A 13307-nucleotide genomic window follows, 5' to 3' on the forward strand; every position below is an offset into this window, starting at 1 on the left:
CAAGCAGAAAGCATTGAATGCATTACACACCAGCCCCATGGGTGGTCATTCTGGGTATGACAAAACCTTGCATCGAGTAAGGAGGGATTTGTTTTTTGGGTTGAGTTTATTAGGGAGTGTGAGTTGTGACACTTGTCAAAGTGTCAAAGCTGACCAGACTAGGTCTAGTGGGCTTCTTCAACCCTTACCCATCCCTTCACAACTTTGGAACAAGATCACTATGGATTTTATTGAGGGCCTGCTTTTGTCACAAGGTTTTAACAACCTATGGGTAGTGGTGAACAGACTCACCAAGTATGGGCATTTTATTCCCTTGGTCCATCCTTACATTGCCAAAACAATGGCCCACGTCTTCACTAAGCATGTCCTAAAGTTACATGGAATGCCTAGATCTATAGTTTTAGATCGGGACAGGACTTTCACCAGTAATTTCTGGCAAGTGTTTAAAATCCAAGGGATTCAACTAGCTTTCAGCACAACATATCACCCCCAATTAGATGGTCAATCTGAAGATGTTAATAAGTGTGTTGAAAATTTCTCGAGTGTTTTTTTGGCGAAAGGCCGAAAGATTGGGCCCTATGGATTCCTTTGGCTAAGTGGTGGTATAATACAAACCAACACTCATATACTCGGATTACTTCTTTTGAAGCCTTATACGGCTACCCTCCCCCATGGTTATTGACCTGTGTACTGGGATTAACTAAAGTAGAAGTAATTGAACAAACCCTAAGGACATGGGAATAGTTTTTACAAATCCTCAAACATAATTTACTTAGATCACATGAAAGAATGGAGAAATACGTAGATCTCAAGCATAAAGAAATTGTGTTTCAAGAGGGTGAATGGGTTTACCTCCGTCTACAGCCCTTCCGCCAGCTGTCGGTGGCTCACCGCCGAAGTGGCAAGTTAGCATCAAGGTTCTACAGGCCCTTTCAGATCACCAACCATGTCAGATATGTGGCCTACCGATTGTAGCTTCCACCCACAACAGTGATCCACCCTGTCTTCCATGTCTCACAGTTGCAGCAAAGGTTGTGCCACCAGATCACAACCCTTCCCACTTTGCCACTGGTCGATGCTGAGGGAATCTTAAAACTTGAGCCCGAGAAAGTCCTCTCCTGAAGGGTTCATAATTCTCAAAATCAGCTCCTCCTCGAACTGTTGATTCAATGGTAGAGCCATCAAGAAGATGATGCTACTTAGGAGCAGTACGATTGGCTCAAGGACTCCTCCCTCACCTTGTGGGCAAGGTGCTCTAAGGGGAGGGCTCTGTCACACGTTTCAGCAGCTGAGTGAAGAAGAAGGGAAGAACAGAAGGAGTACTAATCCAAAGACTCAAAAAAGATGCAGTAAAACAAATGCAACACTAGATGAGACAAGTTCAAAGTTCCTTTGGATGTAATAGTTATTCCATAAACATAATTGAGTTCTCAAGCTGTTGGCTCTCCTAATTACAATTACAATGAGAGTTTCATTCACTTGTTAACAAACATAATATTCATTTGTCATTTCAGCTGGACAATCTACGTGTGTGTGTGTGTGTTTCATAGCTTCCGCAAAATGCTTGTATATAGCTTAAAATATACTAATTAGTCCCACGACATTGTAAGGGTGCTACCCACACCTCCTGGGGCGGGGGCTGCCTCACCCCACCCCCACCACCGCCCTGGCAGGGGGAGGGGGGTTTGGGGTTTGCCCTCGGGGGCAAGGTACTATGTCCAAGTGATGGGGGGCGGATCTAGACCCCCGGTCCGTCCACCCCCAATTCAGGGTAAATGGGCCCAGGGCCCATTGGTCCCTGAAAGGCCAGAACGTCTTTCTAGGCCCAAAAATGACCCAAAATAAATCTTAAAAAAATGGTTATATTATATTTTACAATTTCCGTATATAACATAAAATTAAACAAAGGTTGTCTAAAGCTTAAAACATAAAAATCTAACTATTCTAAGCTATTATAATAATACAAATTAATCTAAAACTAGTACAAATTAATTTAAAAATATTACAAATTGTCAAATAATATTACAAAATAAGAAATTGTATCTAACAATTTTACAAACAAGGTAACTTTGAGTTTGAGTCTTGAGATTGGAATTTGGGGGTAGTGGGCAAGTTTGACTATGAATTATAAAACCTAAACATTAATAGGAAAACAAATTAAAATTACAAACAATATATACATATGTTAAAAAAGTTAAACATTAAAAACTACAAATACAAACCAGGTGAGACTATCAAGGATTGCAAATGAGATCATTGGGAATTTAGGATTAGGGTTGGAACTTGGGCAAGTGAGTGAGGGTGTGAGACTATAAAACATAAAAAACAAAATAAGAAAATAAAATCATAAATAAACATCATATGGATATGTGATAAAGTTACAAAATTAAAATTACAAACCAAGATGAGATCATTGAGATTGAAGATGAGATCATTGAGATTGGACATGTGACAATGAGACTATAAAAGCTAGAAGAAAAAAAAAGTATAAGAAAGCCAATTAGAATTACAAATAATAAACATTACATACTAATTACTAAGAATAAATAAGAGAATCAATATACAAAGTTAGAAACCAATGGTTATGGTGGATCGAATGGAGAAGTCATATTGCGACCGATGTAGATGTAGGGGCATTTGTCGAAGTTGTCCCTACAACAATTAAATTTGATTATTAATACAATATATTATAAGCAAAAGCAATATTATAGCAATATCAAAGGTAAGAGGCTCTTACCGGATGCAAGTTTTGAATCACTCGTCTCCTCCTCCTTGGTCTTCACAAAGTCTACCACATCCGGAATATGAATTGGTTTCCCTTTGATCTAATTTTGAGTGTAAATCAATGTTTCAACAGTGTTAGGAGACAGTGAACTCTGGAATAGATCTAAAACAGATTGGGGTTTCAATATTGAAACCCCTAAATTAAATTTGGGGGTTTCAATCTAGGGGTTCAATCCGAACCCTAAACTAATTCAGGGTTTCAGATTGAAACCTTAGATTTACAATAATTATACAAAAATTCCATACACAAAAATCATCATTCAAATCACACAGACATTTCCACAGAACACAAATCACAACTCCATTCTCCAAATCCATTCATGAATCACATCCTCTATATTCCAATCCAAGATCTAAAAACTTGGGGGTTTCAGGATACTTACAATCTGTTTAGGTCGTATGGGAGAGAAACGGACTCAGTGAGAACGACGACGACGAGTGAGAGGGACTGAGAGCAGCGAACCGTGGGTGGGTACTGGCGACTAGGTCGTGACAAGAGAGAGAGAGAGAGTGAGTGAGGGGGATTCCCCAGGGGGGGGGGATATTACGCATTAAACAAAATGAAGGCATTTTGGGGATATCCAAAAAGGCGTCGCTTTGTTTACTATATATCCTTGTATATATATATATATATACACACACACACGTGGGGCGAGGGATATTCAGAGTGGGGCCAAGCCGGCTCCGTCCCCCACCCCCACATGGGTCCGCCACGACGGGGCGGGGTAGCAGGGCGCAAGACCCCACTGCCCTCCCATCTTACATTATATATACTTGGACTGCACTCTCCTCTAGCATTATTGCAAGTCTCCTTCTATCATAAATACAAGTCCATGCTGTACATAATTTCCAAGTTAAATAATACAATACAAATCCCATCTTTTTCCTTCTTTTTATTCATCGTTAATTACTCCAAAATTTGGCAAAACAGGGCAAATTCTTTCTAGACATTTGCCCAAATAATGCGCTGTATAGACTTAATTGCACGTTTGTGCTGGCATGGCTTATGAAAGTAGGGAGATGTAGGGCCTTAATTCATTATGCGAACCTAAAAAACATGATGATGACCAACATACATGCACCACGCTCTACGGAAGATCCTCTGCTTGGTTTTGAGCATTCGTCTGGTGAATTGTAATATAGGCTACTAAAAATCTACTCGGTTTCAATTCTTGGAGAAACCTCGAAAACATGTATAAACAAAGCAATTCCACCTAACAGCAGACACATTACAGAGTTTCTTATCGAGTTAATCTGATGGTAAATTATGATGATCGGCCAGTTCTATACAATACAACTCAGAGTGACTTTTTGGGTCCAAATTTATTGCATTAGCCTGAAATTTTAAGCCAACTTGTGAATGGTTTCCATGTCAACAGCTTCCTTGACAGTCTCTTTCTCAACATGGTCCCACCACCCGAACAAGAAATTGTCAACGACTAGCCGGAACCAAGGGGACAGCTTCAAACCTTCCTCACCAGCATCTGCTTTCCTCAACAGCTCTTTCAATTGATCTCGATTCACATATTTCACATCGGCTACTTCATCAGGGTTTGGATTAACAGTGACATCTCGCACAATGAAAAGGAGGTAATCAACTGCAAATAAAATGCAATACGAAATGGTTAAGATGACAAAATCTGGTAAATTTTCAGCTAGCTTAGCTACAATTTCTTTCAAGATTCCAAGAGCTTATTACCATGGTCAACCAAAAATTTTTATATTTTAGTTTTTCCCAAACTGCAGGAATTGAAACTTTGTTGCTTACATTCTTCCGACACTGGAATCCCCAAAGGTCACCAAGGATTAAAAAAGAATAGAACACTGAAGAAATAAGGTATAACAGTAATCTAGTTGGAATCATTACGTTCATGCTCCCCCCACTTGCCATCAGAAGGTGCCTTGTACAGAATGCGGCCCAGCGAGATGAACTGATCAACCGGCACATCTTCAGCAGGAATACCCAGTTCATCCAAGAGCTTTCTTTGTGCAGCATTCCTTACACCTGGCACACCGAAAGGGTTTAAAAAATTCGTGTAAAAGTTAAAATGACAGGAAACAAAAGGCATCCAATGGATATGAAACAAAATATGTACCAAGGGCATTCTCCTCAATAAGCTCAGTTTCACGGTATAGTGGATGGCTGCAGCAGGTATTTGTCCACACAAGAGGAAATGTTACCTTTGTTGCAGATCGTTGCTGTAAAGACAAGAAATAGTGCAAAGCATTTCACCAGCATTTTACCAGGCTATATGCTATCAACATCTACAATAATAATAAGTCATGGCCATGCACTGTACACCCAAAACTTTCAATCAATTTCCAGACAAGAGTGTAGAAAAGAAGCAAATATGAATGCAAGAAAAGAAATAATGGCAATAATTTAAAAATAGTTATGTTGCATGAAACATCCAAAGGAATTTCATAATAGGCATACAGAATTAATGGAGATAAATGCATTTACAAACAACAAAGCTACGATCAAAGAACCATGACTGAAATAACTATGGCCACATTATTCAACAATTTGTTCATGAAATTGTCCACTGACATGGCAACCATGCATTTAAAAGGGCTTTAGAATTCCTTTTTTTTTTTTTTGGTTGGAAATCAGAAAAGGCCTGGGTGCATAAAAACCACCCTTTAATGCCTTCTTCAATTTTTTTTCTTCAGTTTTATGTCCTTTCCTTTTACTGTGTAGCATATTCCAACATCATCTTCATGCTTTTAGACATAAAAAGATGTACCATATACAGATAAAAGGATTACAGTAACAGGTTCATAGCACAGTTGCACATATCAGTTCCTTGTCTTGTTCTAATCATTGAACATCTTCAGATGTCATTCCATTCATAGAGTTTGTACACAGACATACAAAATGCTATCATTCTTGTACTACATTGAGAACATATTTTTCCTTTGCTTCTTTTTTTTTCCTGTGCATGATTTTACTAGTCCACATATAATACAATAATCATCTTCTTGCTTAGACATAAAAAGATGCACCATATAAGGCATAGTTACTGCAAAATATTCATAGCATACATCGGTTACATGCTTGATTTTTAACATTCATTCTACACTTCAGGTATACTGCTACCTACATGTGCCATGGTCCCATATTTCACAAATCAGCACATAAACTAGCAATTATATATTTTTTTTTATCGTTATTAATAGTTTTCCATTCTAAACATGTTCCTAGTCTTATCATACTAAAAGATCTGAGAAGTATGAAGTCGTCTGTCTTTTCTTTTATTTATAATTGAGGTTTGTTACTGAAGATGAGTAGAAATCAAAGAGAGGAAATGATGATTTGTGAAGCCATGTTTTACCCATAGCATACACAGACCAGATCAAAAAAGCACCTGACAGAAAATATACCTGAAGAAGCAACTCATATTTTGAGTTAAACAGAAATACACTGAAAGCTCTATGTAGCATATTTCCAGATTCAATTTTTTCCCACAAGTGACCTGCAGATTTGCAGATCACACAACACTTAATACATCAAGCTATTTGATCAAAAGAAGAAAAAAGACAACAGTTATACTCACAAAGGATCCTAATAATTATAACTTCCTTTAATACCACAAACTACATTGGCAAAGAAAGAAAACTCATAATATCACACCATTCAGCTTCTGCTTCCTCTCCTTTTCATAATTTCACCAAATTCTGTCTATGATAAAGGTCAATTCCTTGGGAAAAACAAAAACAAAAACAAAAAGCTAACCCGAAGTGAAAAACTATGGGGGTGTCTCATTACAAAATTTTGTGTTAGCAATATGGGTATAAGACATGTAGCATTAGTAATTTGTCCTTTAATAAGAACTGAAGTACGTCGATTGCATAGCCACAGAATCATCATTTATGGCAAAGATAGTATACTTAAGCAAACTAGACCATAATTTGAGCATATACTGGTATTTATATTTAAAATATGATATCACATTTCTAATCCAAAATTGTACTGGTATACGGAAAACTTAATTATCAAACCCAACAAAGCAAAGATTCTTCTAACTCGCAATCGAAATAAGCACTTCTTCAGAAAATGCTATAGATTTGTTTCTTGCTTTTTCATCTACACCTTGTAAACTAGATTGTCCTTTTTAGAATGCTTTTAATTGCAGATGGCATTAAGAAGCATCCTAGTTTGCCTCCAGCCCAAGTGATGCATATGTATGGATTTGTTGCAACACAGTTTTCTGAAATTCTAAATGTATGACAGGAAGAATCATGAAAAAGTTCACTTCTTTGAACCACTAGAGGAGTCTTCTTCCAAACAGTGATATCCAAACTTGAAGGAAGAAATTATTATTATTTTTTTATAAGTAACTTGAAGAAAGAAAAAGTAAGATGTAATGGTAATCACCAGATCATATTAAACATTTAAGTCATCAAGTACTAAAAGATATCAAATGCTGCAATGAGCCTTACCAACATAAAAATATACTAGGTAGAAAGAAAATATTCATTATATATTAAACTGTCAAAATGTCCCCCCTCCAAGACCAGATACACACAAGCACTCACCAGGAACCAAAAAGGGGGGAGATTTACATGGTTAATTACAAAGAAGGTAGCAGTGCAAAAATTTACTTACAATTGTATTTGGTATCATGACCAACAACACAATCATTCTCATCCACCAAAATGCATCTGCAGAAATTGTGAATTTTACAACATCATCAGCACATCAGCTGATCAGGAACAAGTAATTTGAATGATAAGATTACACATGAAGCTTTAATGCTAAAACATTATTCACAAAATAATATCAAAAAGGACATGAAAGATAACAACAGACAAATCTGAGCAACAAATTTATATAAACCAACATAAAAGGGGACATATACACTTTGTACTCTCAAGTTTCCAAGGGTTTTACATTTTTCATCCCAAACTACCAAAATTGACACTTTGCACAGTTGTCAATTTGAAGTTTGCACCCTCCATAAAAAATCTGACCATAAAAATTGTAATGCCCCAATGGAAGGCCCAAATCACATGGCCTATACTCCAAAAAGACTAGTCAATGATACAAATGGAGCCCTATTAGAACTTTATAAAAAGTAAGAACTTTTCCTTCCCAAGTAATGTGGGTCTCATTCACCACCTACCATTATCCTTATCATATGGGGTATCACAAAAATTATGCCACGTTGCCTATTTTCATCCTTCTTAATAACAAGAATTGACCGAGCGTGCAAAGTATCAGGTTTTGGTAGTTATAGGGTACAATGTGTCAGTTTAGTCAGTAGTTTTGGGTGCAAAGTGCAAAATCCCTTCCCTTGAACAAGCCAAAAAAATAATTATATAAGTGTTATTAATAATAATCAAGAAAAAGTGAGAGAAAATCAGAATATATCGTGGTGTACATTAGATATACATAGTTAGAGAGAGAAAATAGACAAAGGAAATCTTGAAAACTAAAGCTAGAGAGACGTAGGCTGGCTGTCATCCAATGGTAGAGCTGTAATCGAGCCGAGCCGGGTCGACTTAGGCCTCGTTTGTTTTCGCAGATAAGATGAAATGAGATGAGTTGAGATTAAAGTTAAAAAGTTGAATAAAGTATTGTTAGAATATATTTTTTAATATTATTTTTATTTTGGAATTTGAAAAAGTTGAATTGTTTATTTTATTTTGTATTGGAAGTTGAAAAAGTTGTAATGATTAGATAAGATGAGATGATATATTTTCTAAAAACAAATGAGGCCTCAAAATACTCGAACTCGAGATTTTTTTTTATTCTTTGTTCGAACTCAACTCGATAAGCTAAACTCTAAACTCGAGCTCGAGCTCGTCCCACAAACGAGTTCGAGTCGAGCCGAGCTCGAGTTCGAATTGTTTATTTTTTATGTTTTAAATAAGATTTAATAATTAATAAATTAAATAAAAAAAATAAAAGATCTAATATTGAATTTATACAACTAACAAGTTGAACCTCTATTGAATTATAAAATTTTAAAAAATTTATAAATAATTAATATCTAACTAGATGATATTTATCCAAAATAATAATATATTATATGCCTACATATATTATTAATACATACATTTAATATGATAGCATATATCTATTTCATATATAATTCTCACATACTAGTATATGAAATTATTAAATTTTAACGACTAATTATTATACAAATTATAAAATATACCTATGAAGTATATTCACTATATAGGCATAAGTAATTAGATTACATATTATATATTTAATTATAAAAATGATATGCTTATATTATTAGCTAATATATATATATGTATATATACATAAATGTAAGCATATATTTATCAATATATGAATGCGTTTTAATTGAGTCGAGCTAACGAGTCAACTCGAGCATAAACGAGTGGGCCTTAACGAGCCTTAGCCAAGTTGAGTCAAGTTTTATCAGGTATATGTCATTTACAAATCGAGCGGGTATCTGCTTTTATGAACAAGTTTTTTTTTTTCATGAGTCGAGTTCGATTCGAGTTTAACCGAGCGGGCTATCGAACAAACTAGTTCATTTACAGCCCTATCCAATGGTAAGTGTATTGAAAAAGAAGAAAGCCTAGACATCTTCAGTGGTCTCTGTGTTGTCCCCAAAACATCGGTCATTGCTTTCCCTCCATATGCACAGCCCATCAAACAAAGCAGGATGATTTTCTACAAGGGCTAACTATGATGTCTATCCAACCGCCCCTTCTAGCATGTTACAGATCTACCACTCATTTAGGCATCACCCAGCATTCATCTAGTGGTAAAATTGCATTGGAAAATAAAGCTTTGATATTTTCAGTGGCCTTTGTGTTGTCCCCAAAACTTCAGTCATTTATTTCCCTCTATATGCAAGAGGTTTTAGACTGACACCTCAAGCATGGTTTGTCATACTTTCCTTTTTTAGTATGAACCATAACGCTCCTTTTCATTTTTTAACCATAGCGAACTGCAATGCATATCATTGTTAAAAATTTACAGCAAAATGAATAAACATTCAGATAACCAACTAATGGGAGCAAAGTTTATTTGCGTCCTTTCCAACCCAACATATTTTCAAGACACCAAGAGACCTTTGTAATCTAATTCTCCAACTACAATCACATAACCACTTCCTCAAAGGGAAAAAAATAATGTTTAAGCCAACACTGCCTTCACCAATGCTATACAGCATTGTCACTACGAAAACCTCTTCACAAGCTACCACATTCCTTGGCACTCTGCTTGCTTTCTAAGCTTTGATCATTTGACAGACCCCAGATACTGAGAGGCAAATTAAAAACTCAAAAATTGGGCAAGTTTTGGATCCCGATAACTGGGACGGGGTCTGCAGGAATGCCCAACTTCTGGGGTCAGCTTTCCTCATGATTGAAGACTAGCTGAAAGGGGATATGGGGCGTTCTAATCAAAGGGTCATACTTCTCGGCTCTATTACGGTAAGGCCAATGCACCAGCCAGCCGGTGTGGTGGCAAACACGCTGTGCTGCAGAGCTGTCGTATGCGGGTACTACATGGCCCACAGCTTTCTCAATCACCATTCAAGCGCGCATCACTCATCAAGCTTGAGAGAGACGGATAGAGGGTTCCAAACCTCTTCCTGTGCCTGAGCTAGTACTTGGAGAACTCTGCAAGGGTCTTACCACCTTCTTGATTTACTATATTTGAGTCTTTGGAGTACTTTGGGATTATAAACTCACCACGCAAGAAAAGGGCTGAGAACCTCGGACAATAATACCCATTGAACATATTCAGTGTATGGCCACTAATTATTATCATCATAAATTCACTCAGCCAGGCATGAACGAAGGACAACCATGGACAAATAATCGTTTCAATTAGTTTCTCATAATAAAATTATTACCTTACTGGAACCTATTAAATCTAAACAAGTAATCAAAAAAATAAAATACTATCACAAATTTACTTCTGTGGATTTCAATGCCCGAATTGTTCAGGGAAAAAATACAAGCGTGTAAAAGAAATCTTGGCTTTTTGTTTATTAGTTTAAGGAGCTAAAAAATTAAAATAAATGAATAAAAAAATACTATGAATCTCATACTTTTAGTGCCAATCAGAAGCAAAATAAACTGAGAGATTTCCTAAACTCCAATGGATAAACGTACTAGTAACAGCTGAGTCCGAATGCATTTTAATCTTTACGTATCAAACTATGAAAAACATAATATAAGCACGTGATGAATTGAAGTTTCAATCACGTTTAGAGGAATGACAGAATTTAAATGAAAATAACAGGAAGAAGTCCAAACATCCACAAAGCAGCGAGAATTCTGTTTGGTAGTCAGAAAAATTAAAAAACATAAATCTTAGCTGAACCAATACTCAACAAAAAGGTTTCAATAAGCTGAGCCACAATTCATCATCGTTTCTATATCTAAAACAAACCTATTAATTTTAATCTCCAGCATTTCATCCGAAACCAAACAGAATATTTTCATCTATATACATTTCATCCGCAACGAAACAGAACACAAAAGGAAAACAAAACAAAACAAAACAAAATTAAATCAACATGAAATAAAAATAAACTGTAAACAAAAAAAAAAAGAGAGAGATAGAGAGTTCGTTTTACGTCCCCTTTCCCCAGCTATGCCTATCGTACCAAGCAAATCAAAGAACAATAGAAATGAAATCGAGGCGTAAAAAAAAGGCGCACACACATGCAGAGAGGAGCGGAAAAAAGGGGGGGAAATTGTACTCGTCATCAAACATGAGTCGTCTCTGGACGGCGTCCATGCCAGCGTCAGGAGCATCCCCCATGGCGATATTAAAAGTGGAGAGCACCCTCGGGAAGATGAGAGAAGAAGAGAGCGTTGGGGGGTGGGGCAGGAGACGAGAGGCAAAAGCTGAAGAGAAAAGTTGGAATTTAGGAGAGGAAGAAACGAGCGAGAAGGCTAGCCTGGGTATGGGTGTACTAGCAATGGCAGCAGCCGTAGTGAACTTATTAAGAAGAAGGTGGGGGGAAGTCGCAGACATTTGGCTATGGAAGCCTTCACCTAGTCGAATTGAGTTGTGAATTGAGTTGAACTGAATGCTATTTGGCAGACATTTCACAGACAATGGCAGCAGTCGTGGTGAACTTAATGATTTTTTTTTTCCCTCGGACATATAAAAGCAAATATTTATTATATAAAAAATAAAAGATTAAAAAATAAATTTATCTTATATGTAATAATCGTCAGAGTCGTCGTCCATCTTTCTTTCCATTTTTGTCTTTCCGTCTTTGTCACTTCTACGTTTTGATTTTTTTCAGTTGTTATCTTCTTTTTATCACCGTTTGCACCGATTGTTGGTAGATTCAGATTGATTTTTTTCACCGCTTTCCACCGCTTGGTTATTTGTTAGCATTTTCATCTTCTTTACGCTTTTGTCCATTTTAACAGCAGGTGTCGTCCATTTTTCATTTTTTATTTGTCAATTTTAATTAATAGATAAATAGATAGTATTAATTTATAAAATTATTTTATTATATAATAGATGTAATGAATTCTTTAAAACTGCGTCAATTTATATATGTAATCATATGTGACAATTCGATATATTATACATGTGAGAAATGTTAAATCGCATGTTACACGTGAACTGCCGTGCTGATTCCGCACAGTATTTTCGTATATTTACAATTTATATAAATAATATCTAAAATGTCACACATGAGTGATTTTATATTACAAAATATAGGATAAAAATAGCATTTTTCAAAATATATGTTAATCTTGAGAAATATTTTTTATCTGTCGTTTATTTTATCATCTTTTTTTTTTTTTAAATAATGTCAATTAATTAAAAACTTATTTGTGATCTTGTACCATCTTTCAATTATTTAATTCAATAAATAATGATAAAGAAATAAAGAATAGCACTTCTCATTAATCTTCTTTTACTAATTCTTTTTTAATTTTTTTCAGATATAAATATGTCGAGGTTTCAAATATGTCTGCATGCTTTTCTAGCTGTGTATGAATTGAATGATCTAGTTCAAGAATGATATTACAAAAAAATATGAGAAATATTTTAACCACAAAAAAATTATATAAAAATAATTTTATAAATTGATGTGACTTGATTTGGTTCATCTGATTATAAAGTTACTTTTATTGTAAAATAGATCTAACAGATCAGATAAAATCACATCAATTTGTGAGATTACTTTTATATAATTCATTTGTGGATGTAGCAGTACTCAAAAAATATTCATGTCAAATTTATAAACTATATAAGATCATCTTCTATATAACGGTATATGACCTCTCTCTCTCTTAGGGGTGTTACCCGCACCCTCGAGGTAGGGGTGCCCCTTCCCGCACCCTACCCACACATGGGCGAGTGGGAGAGGAGGGGTTTATCCTCCAAGCATAGCCCCCCGTCCACCGCCCACCCATGTAGTAGACAATCGGAAAAAAATTAAAAAAAAAATTGAAAATGAACGACAAAATACAAATCCATAACAAAGTACACAACAAATCCGAAACAAGAAAAAAAAAACAAAACTAGTAAAAATCCTTCGCAAACCCAC

General features: G+C 35.8%; 1 protein-coding gene across 1 annotated transcript; it reads right to left on the reverse strand.

The window, feature by feature from the left end:
- Positions 1 to 3870: 3870 nt before the first annotated feature.
- LOC108987227 (isopentenyl-diphosphate Delta-isomerase I-like) lies at positions 3871 to 11879 on the reverse strand. The gene is made up of 6 exons (XM_018960110.2): positions 11490 to 11879; positions 7394 to 7449; positions 6169 to 6260; positions 4881 to 4983; positions 4652 to 4789; positions 3871 to 4382 (listed from the first exon to the last, which is right to left on the reverse strand). The coding sequence occupies exons 1-6, from the start codon at positions 11765 to 11767 to the stop codon at positions 4129 to 4131; spliced, it is 921 nt and encodes a 306-aa protein (XP_018815655.1). The 5' UTR covers positions 11768 to 11879; the 3' UTR covers positions 3871 to 4128.
- Positions 11880 to 13307: the final 1428 nt, after the last annotated feature.

Source organism: Juglans regia, chromosome 8 (assembly GCF_001411555.2).
Source record: "Juglans regia cultivar Chandler chromosome 8, Walnut 2.0, whole genome shotgun sequence".
NCBI lineage: Eukaryota > Viridiplantae > Streptophyta > Magnoliopsida > Fagales > Juglandaceae > Juglans > Juglans regia.